The 14,580-nt window shown below is 44.6% G+C and overlaps 1 protein-coding gene across 1 annotated transcript in view; it reads left to right on the forward strand.

Annotated features, from left to right (window-relative positions):
* Nucleotides 1-1,554: 1,554 nt before the first annotated feature.
* The window catches only part of LOC142297460 (vomeronasal type-2 receptor 26-like), an 84,291-nt gene continuing 71,265 nt past the window's right edge, over nt 1,555-14,580 (forward strand). Inside the window, exon 1 of the mRNA XM_075341686.1 lies at nt 1,555-2,082. Coding sequence (XP_075197801.1) covers nt 1,555-2,082 — 528 coding nt within the window. The remainder of the gene's footprint in view (nt 2,083-14,580) is intronic.

Raw genomic sequence — 14,580 nt, forward strand, 5'->3', positions numbered from 1 at the left:
ATGATATTCTTGTCTTCTCGTCCAACAAAGAGTCTCATATTGATCATGTACGTACAATACTTCATAGGTTACGGGAGAATTCCCTATTTGCTAAACCTGAAAAATGTACTTTTTGTGTCCAAGAAATCACCTTTGTAGGTTTTATTCTGTCTGCTGATGGTTTTCGGATGGATCCCAGAAAAGTACAAGCCATTTATAATTGGGTGCAACCCAGAGACCTCAAGGGTCTGCAGCGTTTTCTGGGTTTTGCCAATTATTACAGGAAATTTATTAAAGGGTTTTCTCAATTGGTCAAGCCACTTACGGATCTCACCCGCAAGGGGGCTGATCTTAGGGAGTGGTCACCGCAGGCGATAGAAGCATTTCTGAGGTTAAAGGAATGTTTTATGACTGCTCCTGTACTTGTTCAACCTGACCTCTCTCAGCCGTTTATTGTGGAGGTTGATGCTTCAGAGGTGAGTGTGGGGGCGGTGCTCTCCCAAGGACCCGCTACTTTAACTAATTTAAGACCGTGTGCCTTCTTCTCCAAAACATTTTCTTCTGCTGAGAAGAATTATGATGTGGGGAATCGAGAGTTGTTGGCCATAAAGTTGACCTTCGAAGAATGGAGGCATTTTTTGGAGGGGGCTGTTCATCAGATCACTATTATTACGGACCATAAAATCCTGTCTTACATCGAGTCTGCTAAACGGTTGACTCCTAGATAGGCTAGGTGGTCACTTTTTTTTTCCCGTTTTCACTTTTCCATTACTTTTCGGCCCGGTTCTAAGAATGTTAAGGCGGATGCGTTATCTCGCAGTTTGGATCCGTTTTCGCCTCCTGAATCTCCTTCCTCCATTCTTCCTCATGGGGTAGTCGTTGCTGTTTTATCCTCCGGATTGGAGGCTGAGATTTGTGTTGCACAGGCATTGGCCCCTCCTTCATTGCCCGATGCCAAATTGTTTGTTCCTGTCCAGTTTCGATTACGGGTTCTCCAGGAATTTCATGACTCTGTGCTTGGTGGTCATCCGGGGGTCTCAGCTACTCGTTGCCAGGTTGTTTTGGTGGCCCTCTATGTACTCCGATGTCGCCGTGTTTGTGTCTGCTTGTGATGCGTGTGCACGTGCTAAAGTTCCCCATAACCGGCCGGCCGGGGAATTAGTGCCCTTACCAATTCCGGATAGGCCCTGGACTCATTTGTCCATGGATTTTATCACTAATTTACCTGTTTCCGCTGGCAAGACTGTTGTTTGGGTGGTGGTGGACAGATTCAGCAAACAGGCGCATTTTGTTCCCTTGTCGGGATTACCTAATGCTGAGACTCTGTCCAAATTGTTTATTGAACAGGTGGTTAGATTGCATGGCATTCCTGTTAACATTGTGTCCGACAGGGGGGTTCAGTTCGTTTCCAAATTTTGGAGGGCATTTTGTAGACAGCTGGGTATTGAGTTGTCCTTTTCTTCATCTTACCATCGCGAGACCAATGGGCAGACTGAAAGAACTAATCAGTCATTGGAACAAATTCTGCGGTGTCTGGCTACGTCTCAGCAGGACGATTGGTGTTCCTCACTGCCTATGGCTGAGTTTGCTTTCAATAACCGGGTCCATCAGTCCACGGGTACTACTCCATTTTTTTGTAACTATGGATATCATCCCCATTTTGGTGAATTTTCCAGACTTGATTCTGGATGTCCTGGGGCTGATTCTGCAGTTCAGCAGTTGGAGGAGGTTTGGAGGGAGGTCCGACATAATGTTGAGGTGGCTTTAGGGCGGCAAAAGCGCTCTGCTGACAAGAGACAATCGGTAGGATTTAATTTTCAGGTGGGGAATGAAGTTTGGTTGTCTACCAAAAACATTCGTCTGAGAATTCCTTCCACTAAGTTGGGTCCAAAATTTATTGGTCCGTATGAGATCATCGAGACTGTCAACCCAGTGGCTTTTCGTCTGCGTTTACCGCAGTCCTTTCGCATTTCTAATGTGTTTCACAAATCTCTGCTCAAGCCTTTTGTTCCTTCTGTTTCCGAGTGTCCTCATCCCCCTCCTCCCATTTCGGTGGATGGTCAGATGGAACACGAGATTGAGCGCATCATCGATTCTCGGCGGGTCCGTAGTTCGCTACACTACTACCTTGAGCAGGGGGTACTGTCATGATTGACTCCTGGCTCAGCTGGAGCTGAGCCTTTTTTTTAGTTTCACTTCTGATGCAAGTCACGTTAGGGGTTAATCCTTTCTGCCTTGTTCTGGAGGTCAGGCTGCTTTATTAGGGCACTGTTTCCCTTGGACTTCGCCAGTGATACTTCTGGCTCTGCTGTGTTCTGCTCTTGAGTGACCTGTTGTCTGCCCTGCCCCCTCCTGACCTCCGTGTTCACCTGACCTGTTAACCTCCTCTGTTGTCTGTTTCCATCAGTGTCTCTCCCGCTGTCTCCCTGTTCGTTCCTTATCTGTTTACCTTTATTCTGTCTTGTCTTCCCACTCCCCCTCGCTTCTAGGCTCTGATTTCCCGGCTACTGACTATTTGCTTCCCTCTGACTACGTTTAGACTTTGCCCTTGTGTACTTACAAGACCTCATGTTGTGACACGGCTTTCTGACGATTCTACTGCCATCTGGTGGGCTTGACTAGTATTACCTCTGCTAGGGAATTCCTTGCTCATATGTTTCCTCCACTTTTACGCCCCCTAGTGGTTTACCAGCTAACTACCTTCTCAGATAGTTTCAGGAATCCTCTCAGTCCCACATTACTGCACTGTACTGCTATTGTACATCTTAGAGTACAGCGTGACACGATGTCATTCTCAGCGTGACAATTTTAGTCATCTACATGATGGAGCACACTGTAAGCATTATTCGGAGTCAGGTGTTGGTCCAAGAGGAAGGGAGGAAGTACTGGAAAAGTCATATGCTGGAGGGATAACAAGATCTACAAGGTCCAGACGGTCAGCGGCACCTTGGCGGCAGTCATGGTACGGTGGGGGCGAGGGATTATCAAAGGCACATAGTATCAGCAAAACAGTTGAGGAAGGTGCAGGAGCCCAGGAAGAAATGGAGGACGAACTGGCGATTTCGGTTGTGCGAGGTTGTGGGGAGAGATCGGAGGAAGGAGGCACGATTCTCAACTCTCCAACACCAACACACCAAGGACTTGGTTCTCCTGGATGCTCAAGACAAATGAGCGCCTTCTTGCTGCACTACCTACAACATGACCCTCGGATTGTACGAATTCCAAGTCATGCTGACTACTGGGTTGCCACACTGTTAGATCCCCGGTACAACACAAAATTTTGCGAAATAACTCCTGCCATAGAAAGGGACGCACGTATGCAGGAGTATCAGCAGAAGGTGTTACGCAATCTTACATCTTCTTTTCCACTAAACACCAGTGGTGCACAGAGTGAATCTCAACGCTTTTTCATCGATAGGAGGAAATGGTCTTACTTGTCCACATCTGAGGGACCGAGGGCTGGTTGCTGTGCTGAGACGGCGTTGAGTACGGTGTCTCTGCAGAGTTGCATTTTTGGTCATATACAAACTGAGTTGAAAAAGGACAGATGCTGGTGGAAAGGGGAACAGGTGTGTTCGAAAGGGTAAAAAAGTTTGTGTCCGTGGGTTTGGTGGTTAAGCAACATTAACATTTGCTGAAGAAACAACATCTGGTATGGTGGGACTGGCAGATTTGGATAAGGTGGTATATACTATGTTACCGCTATATAAAAAATATTAAGAAGAAAAGAAAGAGAAAGGTATATATCCCCATCAGCAGTCAGTGTCCACCGTGCTCCCAGATGGAAAAGGAGAGGTTGGCAACTGGAAGGTTCGGTGGAGGATACAGAGCAGGTTGACTCTCAAACAAATAGTAGCCTGAACCAAGTTAGATGACACTCGGATCTGGAGACTGGGAGCCCTGTTAGCGTGACAGGGTCCACACGACCACCCAGCCCCGGAACTCCCTGTTAACAACACAGGGGCCATTGGTTACGCTGTCCGTGTGCGTAGGGGACACACCTGTGGACAGCAGGCGCATCAGCAGCAGCAGGCCTGTTTATGCCACTGGGCTGCACTAGCAGGACTGGTAGGACAGGAGCTGTTCTTAATTGTTCTGTGTTACCAACTGTGGTGGCGGCCTGCATCGATGACCTATCCCTGCCTACCTCTGGCCTAAAGCCGCAATGGTTCAACACATGGAGGTGTGCTCTTTCGGAGCATAATAGAAGACTGGGCACCTTCTTGTTGGCTCCAGCCCCTTTTATAACCTGGGTCCGCCCCAAACCAGGGGGGACCACAATGCACCTCCTGGAGACAAAAGCAGAGTGACACGTCATGAGTGGCATGACTAGCGTCCTATTCGGAACCGCCACTTGAATGATGACCTCATGGCTGCCACAACCAAAACACCTCAACAGTCATCGTCTGACCAACAATAATAAGTCATAGGGGCGGGCCTCTGCAAGCCTGTTGGGAGTGGCCTGGCCAAATTGTCAGGACACCTGATGCCCTGTGGTCTATATGGGCCCCCTACATCAGGGGCAGGGCCAAAGAGTTCATTACCCGACCTAGCCTCTGATGCAGTAAGTGCCTGAGCATGCTCATTAGCATGAAATACAGTTTCTGAAAAAAAGACTATCCGCTTCAGCATGGTGTCTAGGCACAAAACAGGACTTAGACCCAGCACGGAATGCAAGTACCTGTGCAAAGAGGCTTTTCTCAGTCAGTGTGAAGCCCCACAGGTGTTGTGTTGGTGCATTACCTTCAGGGACTCCACGTGGCGAAGAGTCTAGTCACACTTAGGTTGCTTCTTTATATGTATTTTCGTGATGCCACTCTCGGTATTGCGGTCAGTGGGGACTGCCACTGCAGTGTGAGGGGACACCTGGGGCTGATGTTGGGTGCAGTTAGTTTCAGTGGCCTCCCAAGAGTGAGTCAAGCCCCAGGGCCCTGTGTAAGTGTGTTGAGCCGCAGGTCACAGAATGACTCAGGCACAGTCCAAACGAGCATGCGCTGTAGCCCAGAATTAAGACTTTGCCTCATGAATCACACAGTCAAGCACAGCATACTCAGTTGGCGAAACACTGCAGTTAGGCTGCGGCTGGGGTAAATCGGCACACAGGAAGGAGCAACTGCGGAAACAGTTCGTTCAATTGTGGGGGGAGTCATTTTGGAGTTTGGTGAGGAGTACCGTAATGCCAGTTAGCAGCATCCTGTGCCACAGACCAACATTCTTCCGGTGCTGTCTATACTGTTAACCATGATAGGAGCGTAAAGTCTGTATTTATGGCAACTGGACATCACAGTACCTGGGTACGGTAGGCTGTGCCCAGACAGTAATGCGTGCACGCAACACTTTGTTTTATTATGAAAACACATATCTGTTTCATAGTTTTTAAGGTTGAAGGGAGACTCTAAGGGCGGCTTTGCACACTACGACATCGCAGGTGCGATGTCGGTGGGGTCAAATTGAAAGTGACGCACATCCGGCATCGCATGCGACATCGTAGTGTGGAAAGCCTAGATGATACGATTTACGAGCGCAAAATCGTCGTAATCGTATCATCGGTGCAGCGTCGGCGTAATCCATAATTACGCTGACGCGACGGTCCGATGTTGTTCCTCGCTCCTGCGGCAGCACACATCGCTGTGTGTGAAGTCGCAGGAGCGAGGAACATCTCCTACCGGCGTCACCGCGGCTTCCGTAGGATATGCGGAAGGAAGGAGGTGGGCAGGATGTTTACATCCTGCTCATCTCCGCCCCTCCGCCGCTATTGGCCGCCTGCCGTGTGACGTCGCTATGACGCCGCACGACCCGCCCTCTTAGGAAGAAGGCGGGTCGCCGGCCAGAGTGACGGTCGCAGGGCAGGTGAGTGCATGTGAAGCTGGCGTAGCGATCATGTTCGCTACGCCAGCTATCACACAATATCGTACCTGCGACGGGGGCGGGGACTTTCGCGTGGGACATCGCAGCATCGGCTTGCGATGTCGCAACGTGCAAAGCCCGCCTAAGTCCATCTAGTTCAACCCGTAGCCTAACATGTTGATCCAGAGGAAGGCAAAAAAACCCCAATGTGTCAAATAAGCTCCAATGGGGAAAAAAATTTCTTCCTGACTCCACATCCGGCAATCAGACTATTCCCTGGATCAACACCCTGTCATAAAATCTAATATACATAACTGGTAATATTAAATTTTTCAAGAAAGGCATCCAGGCTCTGCTTAAATGTTAGTAGTGAATCACTCATTACAACATCATGCGGCAGAGAGTTCCATAGTCTCACTGCTCGTACAGTAAAGAATCCTTGTCTGTGATTATGATTAAACCTTCTTTCCTCGAGACATAGCGGATGCTCCCGTGTTCCAGTCGCAGGCCTAGGTGTAAAGAGATCTTTGGAAAGGTCTCTGTACTGTCCCCTCATATATTTATACATTGTGATTAGATCCCCCCTAAGCCTTTGTTTTTCCAAACTAAATAACCCCAAGTTTAATAACCTGTCTAGGTGTTGCAGCCCCCCCATTCCTCTAATAATCTAGGTCGCTCTTCTATCTACCTGTAAGATTATGCTATTTATAACCTTCTATACTTTTGCTGTCAAGAAAAGCCCCCATTCCTCTCTTAAATTCATTCAGTGAGTGGCCATCACCACTTCCTCAGGAAGAGAGTTCCAGAGCCTCCCTGCTCTTACCGTGAAGAACCCTCTTCGATGCTGATGTAGGAATTTTCTTTCCTCCAATCGAAGAGAATGCCCCCTTGTTCTTGTCATAATCCTTGGTACAAACAGATTATGGGAGAGATCTTTATATGGCCCTCTGATATATTTGTACATATTTATTAGGTCTCCCCTAAGTCTTCTCTTTTCTAGAGTAAATAGACCTAATTTTGATAACCTTTCCGTGTATTGTAATGCACCCACTCCATTTATTATTTTAGTAGCCCGCCTCTGAACCCTTTCAAGTTCAATAATGTCTTTCTTGAGCACCGGCGCCCAAAATTGCACACAATACTCCATGTACATGGGCTTAACCACTACAGCATGGACTTTTTAATGACAAGAAATAAAGAAGTTTTATTTTAAAGAACAAGATGCCTGGAGTTTTGTGCTGGTGAAATTCCTCAATCACTTTCCAGTTTCTATAGAGTCTTTAAATATAAGGACGACTATATAGACAATCACACTTGCTGCCTCTGCACTGTCAAATTGTCACGTACAGTTTAAATCATAGAGGGACAGCAACACATGTTTCCATTGAATGTTGCTTTTCAAGATTTCCATGACTGTGTTGCAGAGCTGTGTGGTTTGCATTCACACTGTTATCATCTGCATTATCTGTGAGGCTTCAGCTAGCAAGGGTATTCAGGGGGGGTGATGTGTTTTGTCTATGTTTAGGTAGATAACTGGGAAGCTCTTGTGATGCGCCACTAGTAAGTTGTCTTCACACACACACACACACACACACACACACACAAACACACAATTACTGCTGCTACAGAGAGGGCTTAGCAAACAGTAGGCCACTGAATAGATTGTTCTATTATTTCAATTTAATGCATGGTTCTTATTGTTTGTTTTGGGAAAGTTAAACAATCATTTATGAACCCAACTGCAAACAGTGCTTTTCATGTTGCGTGGTTTTGCTGCATACTGGGGATCCCACCAAATACAAGACTTAAAATGAAGCATAAGTCGCAAAGGGAATTTCACTGTGCTACAATGCGGCCTAGCGTGCCTGTGCAACCACCGCCTGCCCCATCACGTGCATCTGCGTGCTCTTCATCCTCTGTGACTGAGGGGACAGCAGTCACACATGCTTTTTCACACTGAACTTCGACCCCGTTACCCGTAAGCGGGAGTGTGATTGGCAGGTCGTCACTTGTTTTTTAAGTGCAAACAGATGGTATTGTTGAGCTGTCAGACATCGAGAATCACCATTGGATGAAGGAAACATTATATCCACGCCTGCACCTTCATGAAAGATTGGCTGGACTACTTGCAGTTAATTATTACGTTCCACAAATGGAAAGGAGTGTAGAATGCACATGTGTTGTACCTTGCTTGGCAGCAAAGGAACACTAACTTAGTATTCAAGACAATTTTAGGATGGCAGAAAAAGTGTCAGCTCTTTGGGCAAATTAAATAGCGTGGCAAAAGTGGACAGATGGGTACAGTGGCCGTGTTCTGTGGGTACCAGGACAGTAAAGGAAGCCTGACTTTCTATCCCTCCTAATGATGAAATGCAGCAAGGAATTCCCTGAGTTTGCTTTAAAAATAGCGTAGCAAAATGTGCATGAGGGTGTCATGCAGAGGTGCTAGAAATAGCCTGGTACCAGTGGGGCACAAATGGAGTATAACAGCCACTTTTTGGATGCCACTAACTGGCAGCATTTTTTGCTATTATTATAGCTAATAAAAAACAGAGCAGGAGGGTGTAATGCAGAGGTGCTAGAAATAGCTTGTCACCAGTGGGGCACAAATGGAGTTCAAAAGACACTTTTTGGATGCCACTAAGTTGCAGCATTTTTTGCTATTATTATAGCTTATTAAAAACCGAGCAGGAGGGTGTAATGCAGAGGTGCTGCAAATAGCTTGGCACCAGTGGGGTACAAATGGAGTACAACAGCCACTTTTAGGATGCCACTAAGTTTCCTCAGTGTTTGCTAGTATAATGGCTTAGTAACAATGAGCTTGAGTGTGCAAAGGGCTGGAGGCTACAGTGGCAGGGTTGTGGGTCTGTGTAGAGGAAAGGAAGCCTCACTTTCTATCCCTCCTAATGGTGGAATGCAGCGAGGAAGTCCCTGACCTTAGCTACACAGACGCTGTTATCTGTAGCTGTTAAAATCTGTTTCCACAGACCTGACTGTCACCTATGGCTCTGAGCCTGCTGTTATTAACCCTTACAAGGGCTAAAAGAAACTTCTATCCCTATTCTGTATAGCGCTGTGTGTAGAGCGTACACAGCAGTATCGGAGACAGGAGCTATGCCAGCGGTGACTGACACCCAGACGCAGAAGGCAGATAATGGCATCCTGACGGGCAGATGCCCGTTTTTATAATGCAGGGACATGTGACATGGACATCCTATCACACATGCCGTTGCTTCTCTGGCTAAAAGTCCACTTAGCTGTGTGTGTGTCTGGGATTGGCTGACATGCTGGCCCGCCCCACTACACGTGCGCGCTTAGGGAAGGAAGACAAGGAAAAAAAAAAAAAAATGATCGCCATTATCCAAACAGCAGTGATCTGAATGCGCTGTTCCCGCACACTATACACTGAAATTTCATAATAGTGTGAGTCACAGAGTGACTTACACTATTACAGCGGAAAGCCAGCTAGGAATTAGCTTGGCTTTTTGCTGCTAGAACCATTCTCGAATGTAACTAGAACTATCGAGCTTTAGCAAAAAGCTCGAGTTCTAGTTCGATCTAGAACAGCCCCCAAAATCACTCTAACTGCGAACTGGAGAACCACGAACCACGAATCGGGCTCAACTCTAGTCATTGCTTGATCTGTTTACGATCAACATTGCATGCAGCAGCCACCACAGCCTCCAGACACTGCTCCCAGAGGTGGACTGTTTTCCTTCCCTGTAGATCTCACATTTTATGAGGGACCACAGGTTCTCTATTGGGTTCAAATCAGGTGAACAAGGGGGCCATGTCATTATTTTTTCATCATTTAGACCTTTACTGGCCAGCCACGCTGAGGAGTAGTTGGATGCATGTAATTGAGCATTGTCCTGCATGAAAATCATGTTTTTCTTGATTGTTACCGACTTCTTCCTGTACCACTGCTTGAAGAAGTTGTCTTCCAGAAATTGGCAGTAGGTCTGGGAGTTGAGCTTCACTCAATCCTCAACCCAAAAAGGTCCCACAAGTTAATCTTTGATTATCCCAGCCCATACCAGTACCCACCTCCACCTTGCTGGTATCTGAGTCGGAGTGGAGCTCTCTGCCCTTTACTGATCCAGCCTCTGGCCCATCCATCTGGTCCATCAAGAGCCACTCTCATTTCATCAGTCCATAAAACCTTTGAAAAATCAGTCTTAAGATATTTCTTGGCCCAGTCCGGACGTTTTATCTTATGTTTCTTGTTCAAAGGTGGTCGTTTTTCAGCCTTCCTTACATTGGCCATGTCCCTGAGTATGACACACCTTGTGCTTTTTGATACTCCAGTAACGTTGCATCCCTCTGCAAGACATCTCACAATTTTGGACTTTTCAGAGCCCGTCAAATCTCTCTTCTGACCCATTTTGCCAAAGGAAAGGAAGTTGCCTAATAATTAAGCACCCCTTATATAGGGTGTTGATGTCATTACACCACACCCCTCCTCATTACAGAGACGCACATCACCTGATTTACTTAATTGATAGTTGGCTCTCAGCCTATACAGCTTGGAGTAGGACGACATGTATAAAAAGTATCATGTGATCACAATACTCATTTGCCTAATAATTCTGCACATAGTGTAAATAGTCACTAAACCTATAGATGAACTCCCAGAGGGGAGTAATTTCTAAAACTTGGTTACTTGATGGGGTTTCTGCTCTTCTGGCACTTAGGAGCTCTGCAAATGGAGTCCACAAACTATTTTTGAAAAATTTGTGTTCCAAAAGTTAAATGGCGCTCCTTCCCTCCTGTGTACTGTGTACAGTCGCATGTGGGATATTGCCACGTTCAGGAGAAATTGTGTAACACATTATGGGGCCTTTTTTACCTATCCCCCTTATGAAAATTTGAAGGCTGATGTTAAAACAACATTTTAGTAGTAATAGTATAACATTTTGTCACATATCTGAAAAAAATGTATTTTTTCATTTTCACTGCTCAACGTTATAAAATTCTGTGTAGCAAATGGAGGTTCAAACTACTCACCAACCATTCTAGACTATTTCCTTCATGGGTCTAGTTTTGAAAATGGGGACACTTGTGGGGGTTTCCACTGTTCAGGCACATAAGAGGCTCTCCAAACATGACATCTGCTATCTATTCCATACATACTTCTGTTCCAAAATTAAAATGATTCTCCTTCCCTTCTAAACCATGCCGGGCACCCAAAATTTAATTTCCACCACATTTAAAGTATCGTCAAACTCAGGAGAAATTGCACAACAAATGTTATGCTGCACTTTCTCTTGTTATCCGTGTGAAAATGCTAAATGTGGGGCTGAAGTAACAATTTAGTGGGAAAAATTAAAATTTTCATTTTTTCCTTCCAAATTGCTTTAGTTCCTGTGAATCACCTAAATTGTTAAAAAAAAATGTTTAAAAGAACAGAGAGTCCTCAGTGGTTGATACCTTTTAATGGCTAACTGAAAAGATGGTAATAATTGCAAGCTTTCGAGACTACTCAGGTCTCTTCATCAGGCATGGTTACCATGCCTGATGAAGAGACCTGAGTTGTCTCGAAAGCTTGCAATTATTACCATCTTTTCAGTTAGCCATTAAAAGGTATCAACCACTGAGGACTCTCTGTTCTTTTAAACAATTTTTTTTATCTCTACTGGCTAACACGGTACAAAGATATATTTTACTTGTATCTAAATTGTTAATAAACTTGTTGAATGTGGTTTTGAGAAGTGTGAGCGGTGCAGTTTTTATAATGGGGTCCCTTTCGGGTATTTTCTGTCACCTAGGCTTCTCAAAGTCACTTCAAAACTGTGCTTATGTGAAGTAGATGTGTGGGAAATATTATCTATTAACTATTTTTTGTGACATACACAGTAGCTGTGGTTTAAATTCAGTAACAGGACGGTGGTTATATTTGGACTCCATGTTTCGTCATGGTGTGGCGGCATTATTTTGCAATGTATTATTGGCCTTGGTATGGTGGGTGTTGTTCAGTAACACTATGAAGTAGTATGTGTTATTTCTGACTATAAGCCGCCCCCAGTAAGGTGTATGAGGTGTATGATGATTATTATGTTAATCTTTTATTGTAATTTTTTTTATCGGGGAAGGGGGGCCGCATTCAGACTTTTGCTATGGGGCCCCATGATTTCTATATTCGCCCCTGCTATCGATGCCACGAGCATCATATGAAAAACAATAGGGGTTCTAGGGACTCGGGAGATAAATACGTGGCTTAGAAATTGGTGCAGGAAGGAAGGGTTCGGGTTCGTGGAGAACTGGGACGACTTCTCAGTCAGCTACAGGCTCTACGGTAGGGACGGGCTGCACCTCAATGGGGAAGGTGCAGCTGTGCTGGGGGAGAAAATGGTCAGACAGATGGAGGAGCTTTTAAACTAGGATCTGGGGGGAGGGAGGGTAGTGGAGCAAATAAGGGGATGGAGCAGATAGAGACAGTGAGACAGTAGGGGTCAATGAAGGATTAGGGGGGCTGGGACATGAAAGTAACGTAGGGAGGCTAGGAGTAAGGAATGCGTTAATAGTATTAAATGTCTACTGGCAAATGCAAGTAGTCTTGCAAACCAAATGAATGAATTGGAGACTCTTATGTCAACCATGGATTATGATGAGGTGGGCATTACGGAAACCTGGCTGGATGAGAGCCAGGACTAGGTGACAAACGTAGAGGGTTATACTACATTCAGGAAGGACAGGAAAGACAAAAAAGGTGGAGGGGTGTGTATATTTATTAAATCTGAGAACAAGGGGGTGGAGCGCACCACTAACAATACATATCAATTGTATGAGGGTGCTAACCCTGTTGCGGAAGAACGGACCAAGCGGTAAGAAAGGAGAGCGAGATTCCGCAAAAACAACCAGGGGCACACCAATAATAATATATAAGAAAGACACCTTTATTAATGCACTGGAAAAGACGTATTAAAAACAATTAAAAAATACATACAACAAACAAGTACACCCACTGAGCGGGACCCGGGCCTCAATCTAACAATAGTAGATACAACTAAAAAATACAGTATTGAAAGATAAGCATATATAGGTGACTAAAAGGAGATCACGAAGAGTACAATGTCAAATATCAGATATCAAGTATCCATGTATAATGCATATGATCTATAATGCCACCAAGAAGGTAGCAATAACACATACTACCATGTATAGGTATAGGCGGTGCTACAAATACATGTATCTATATACCAACAGGTGTGTAGAACAGTACATGCAAATACCATAAGATACATGAAAATCAATAGTGGTCAGGTTAGCACCCTGGCCAATATGACCTGGACAGGGTCAGTGCATATGGGTACATGTATCCTAAATGGATAGGCCAGAGGGAAATGACCGTACAAAGAGACCATGAAAATAAGAAAAAACCCTATGACGTCAGACCCCCTGCAAGAGAGTCTTGAACAATGCCAATATGTCCTGATGGGGGAACATATGGTGGTATCTACAGTACTTATGGTTCTTATTATGGTTCTTATTATGGTTCTTATTATGGGGGATTTCAACTCTCCAGACATTCAGTGGGACATAGAATCTTGTGGTTGTACAATAATGATTTCTTTTTCCTGAGGAAGGAGACGGAGATGTCTCTGAAACCCGTAGAACTGTAAAATAAAAGGAATCTTTTTTAATCTACAGCATCTGTGGTTTCTAAAGCGGCATTAAACCCATTCCTACTTTACTTGTATATATCACAATTCAACAAATTAAGGGAAGAGCTTAAATGTGTAGATTGGGACAAAGTCATGGTAACTGGGGATACCGAACATAAATGGGGTAAGTTTAAGGATATACTCCTTGAGTCCTGTAAAAAACTTATACCATCTGGTAATAAAATGTCTAGGAATAAAAATAAACCACTGTGGATTAATAAGACTGTACAAAGTATAATAAAACAAAAACAAAGGGCGTTTAAAATCTTGAAGGCTGAGAATACAGAAATAGCATGTCAGAAGTATAAAGATATCAATAGGAAATGTAAAAAAGAAATCAAGCAAGCAAAATTAGCTACTGAAACAAAAATCGCCAAAGACATTAAAATAAATCCCAAAATCTTTTATAAATACATTAATGCCAAAAGGAAAACAAAGGAAAGTATCGGTCCCTTAAATTACAATAACAAGTTAGTTATAGAGGACAAACAAAAGACTGAGATATTAAACAGGCACTTCTCATCCGTGTTCACCAAGGAACTGACTGTTCCAGGGATCATTCAACAAGTGAAAAATCAAAGGTCACCACCCGATATAATTAATTTAACACAAAAAGAAGTACGCCTGCATCTGAGTAAATTAAACATTGACAAATCCCCCAGGCCAGATAGCATTCATCCACAAATATTGAGAGAATTGAGCTCATTAGACCGCTGTATCTCATCTTTTTAGACTCGCTTGTAGCAGGGTTGGTGCCTCAGGATTGGAGGATTGCTGATTTGTTACCGATATTTAAGAAAGGTAAGAGGGTGGATCCAGGCAACTACCGTCCAGTAAGCCTGACATCAGTAGTATGCAAAGTTTTTGAGGACATTTTAAGCGATGACATTCAAAACTATATTGCACAAAATAATATAATAACTGACAGACAGCATGGATTCATGAAAGATAAGTCGTGTCTGACCAACCTTTTGGGTTTCTATGAGGGGGTAAGTGCAAACCTGGATATTGGTAATGCAGCTGATGTGATTTATTTGGACTTTGCAAAGGCATTTGATACTGTACCACATAATAGCCTTATACTAAAGCT

The sequence above is a fragment of the Anomaloglossus baeobatrachus genome, chromosome 3 (genome assembly GCF_048569485.1).
Source record: "Anomaloglossus baeobatrachus isolate aAnoBae1 chromosome 3, aAnoBae1.hap1, whole genome shotgun sequence".
Taxonomy (NCBI): Eukaryota; Metazoa; Chordata; class Amphibia; order Anura; family Aromobatidae; genus Anomaloglossus; species Anomaloglossus baeobatrachus.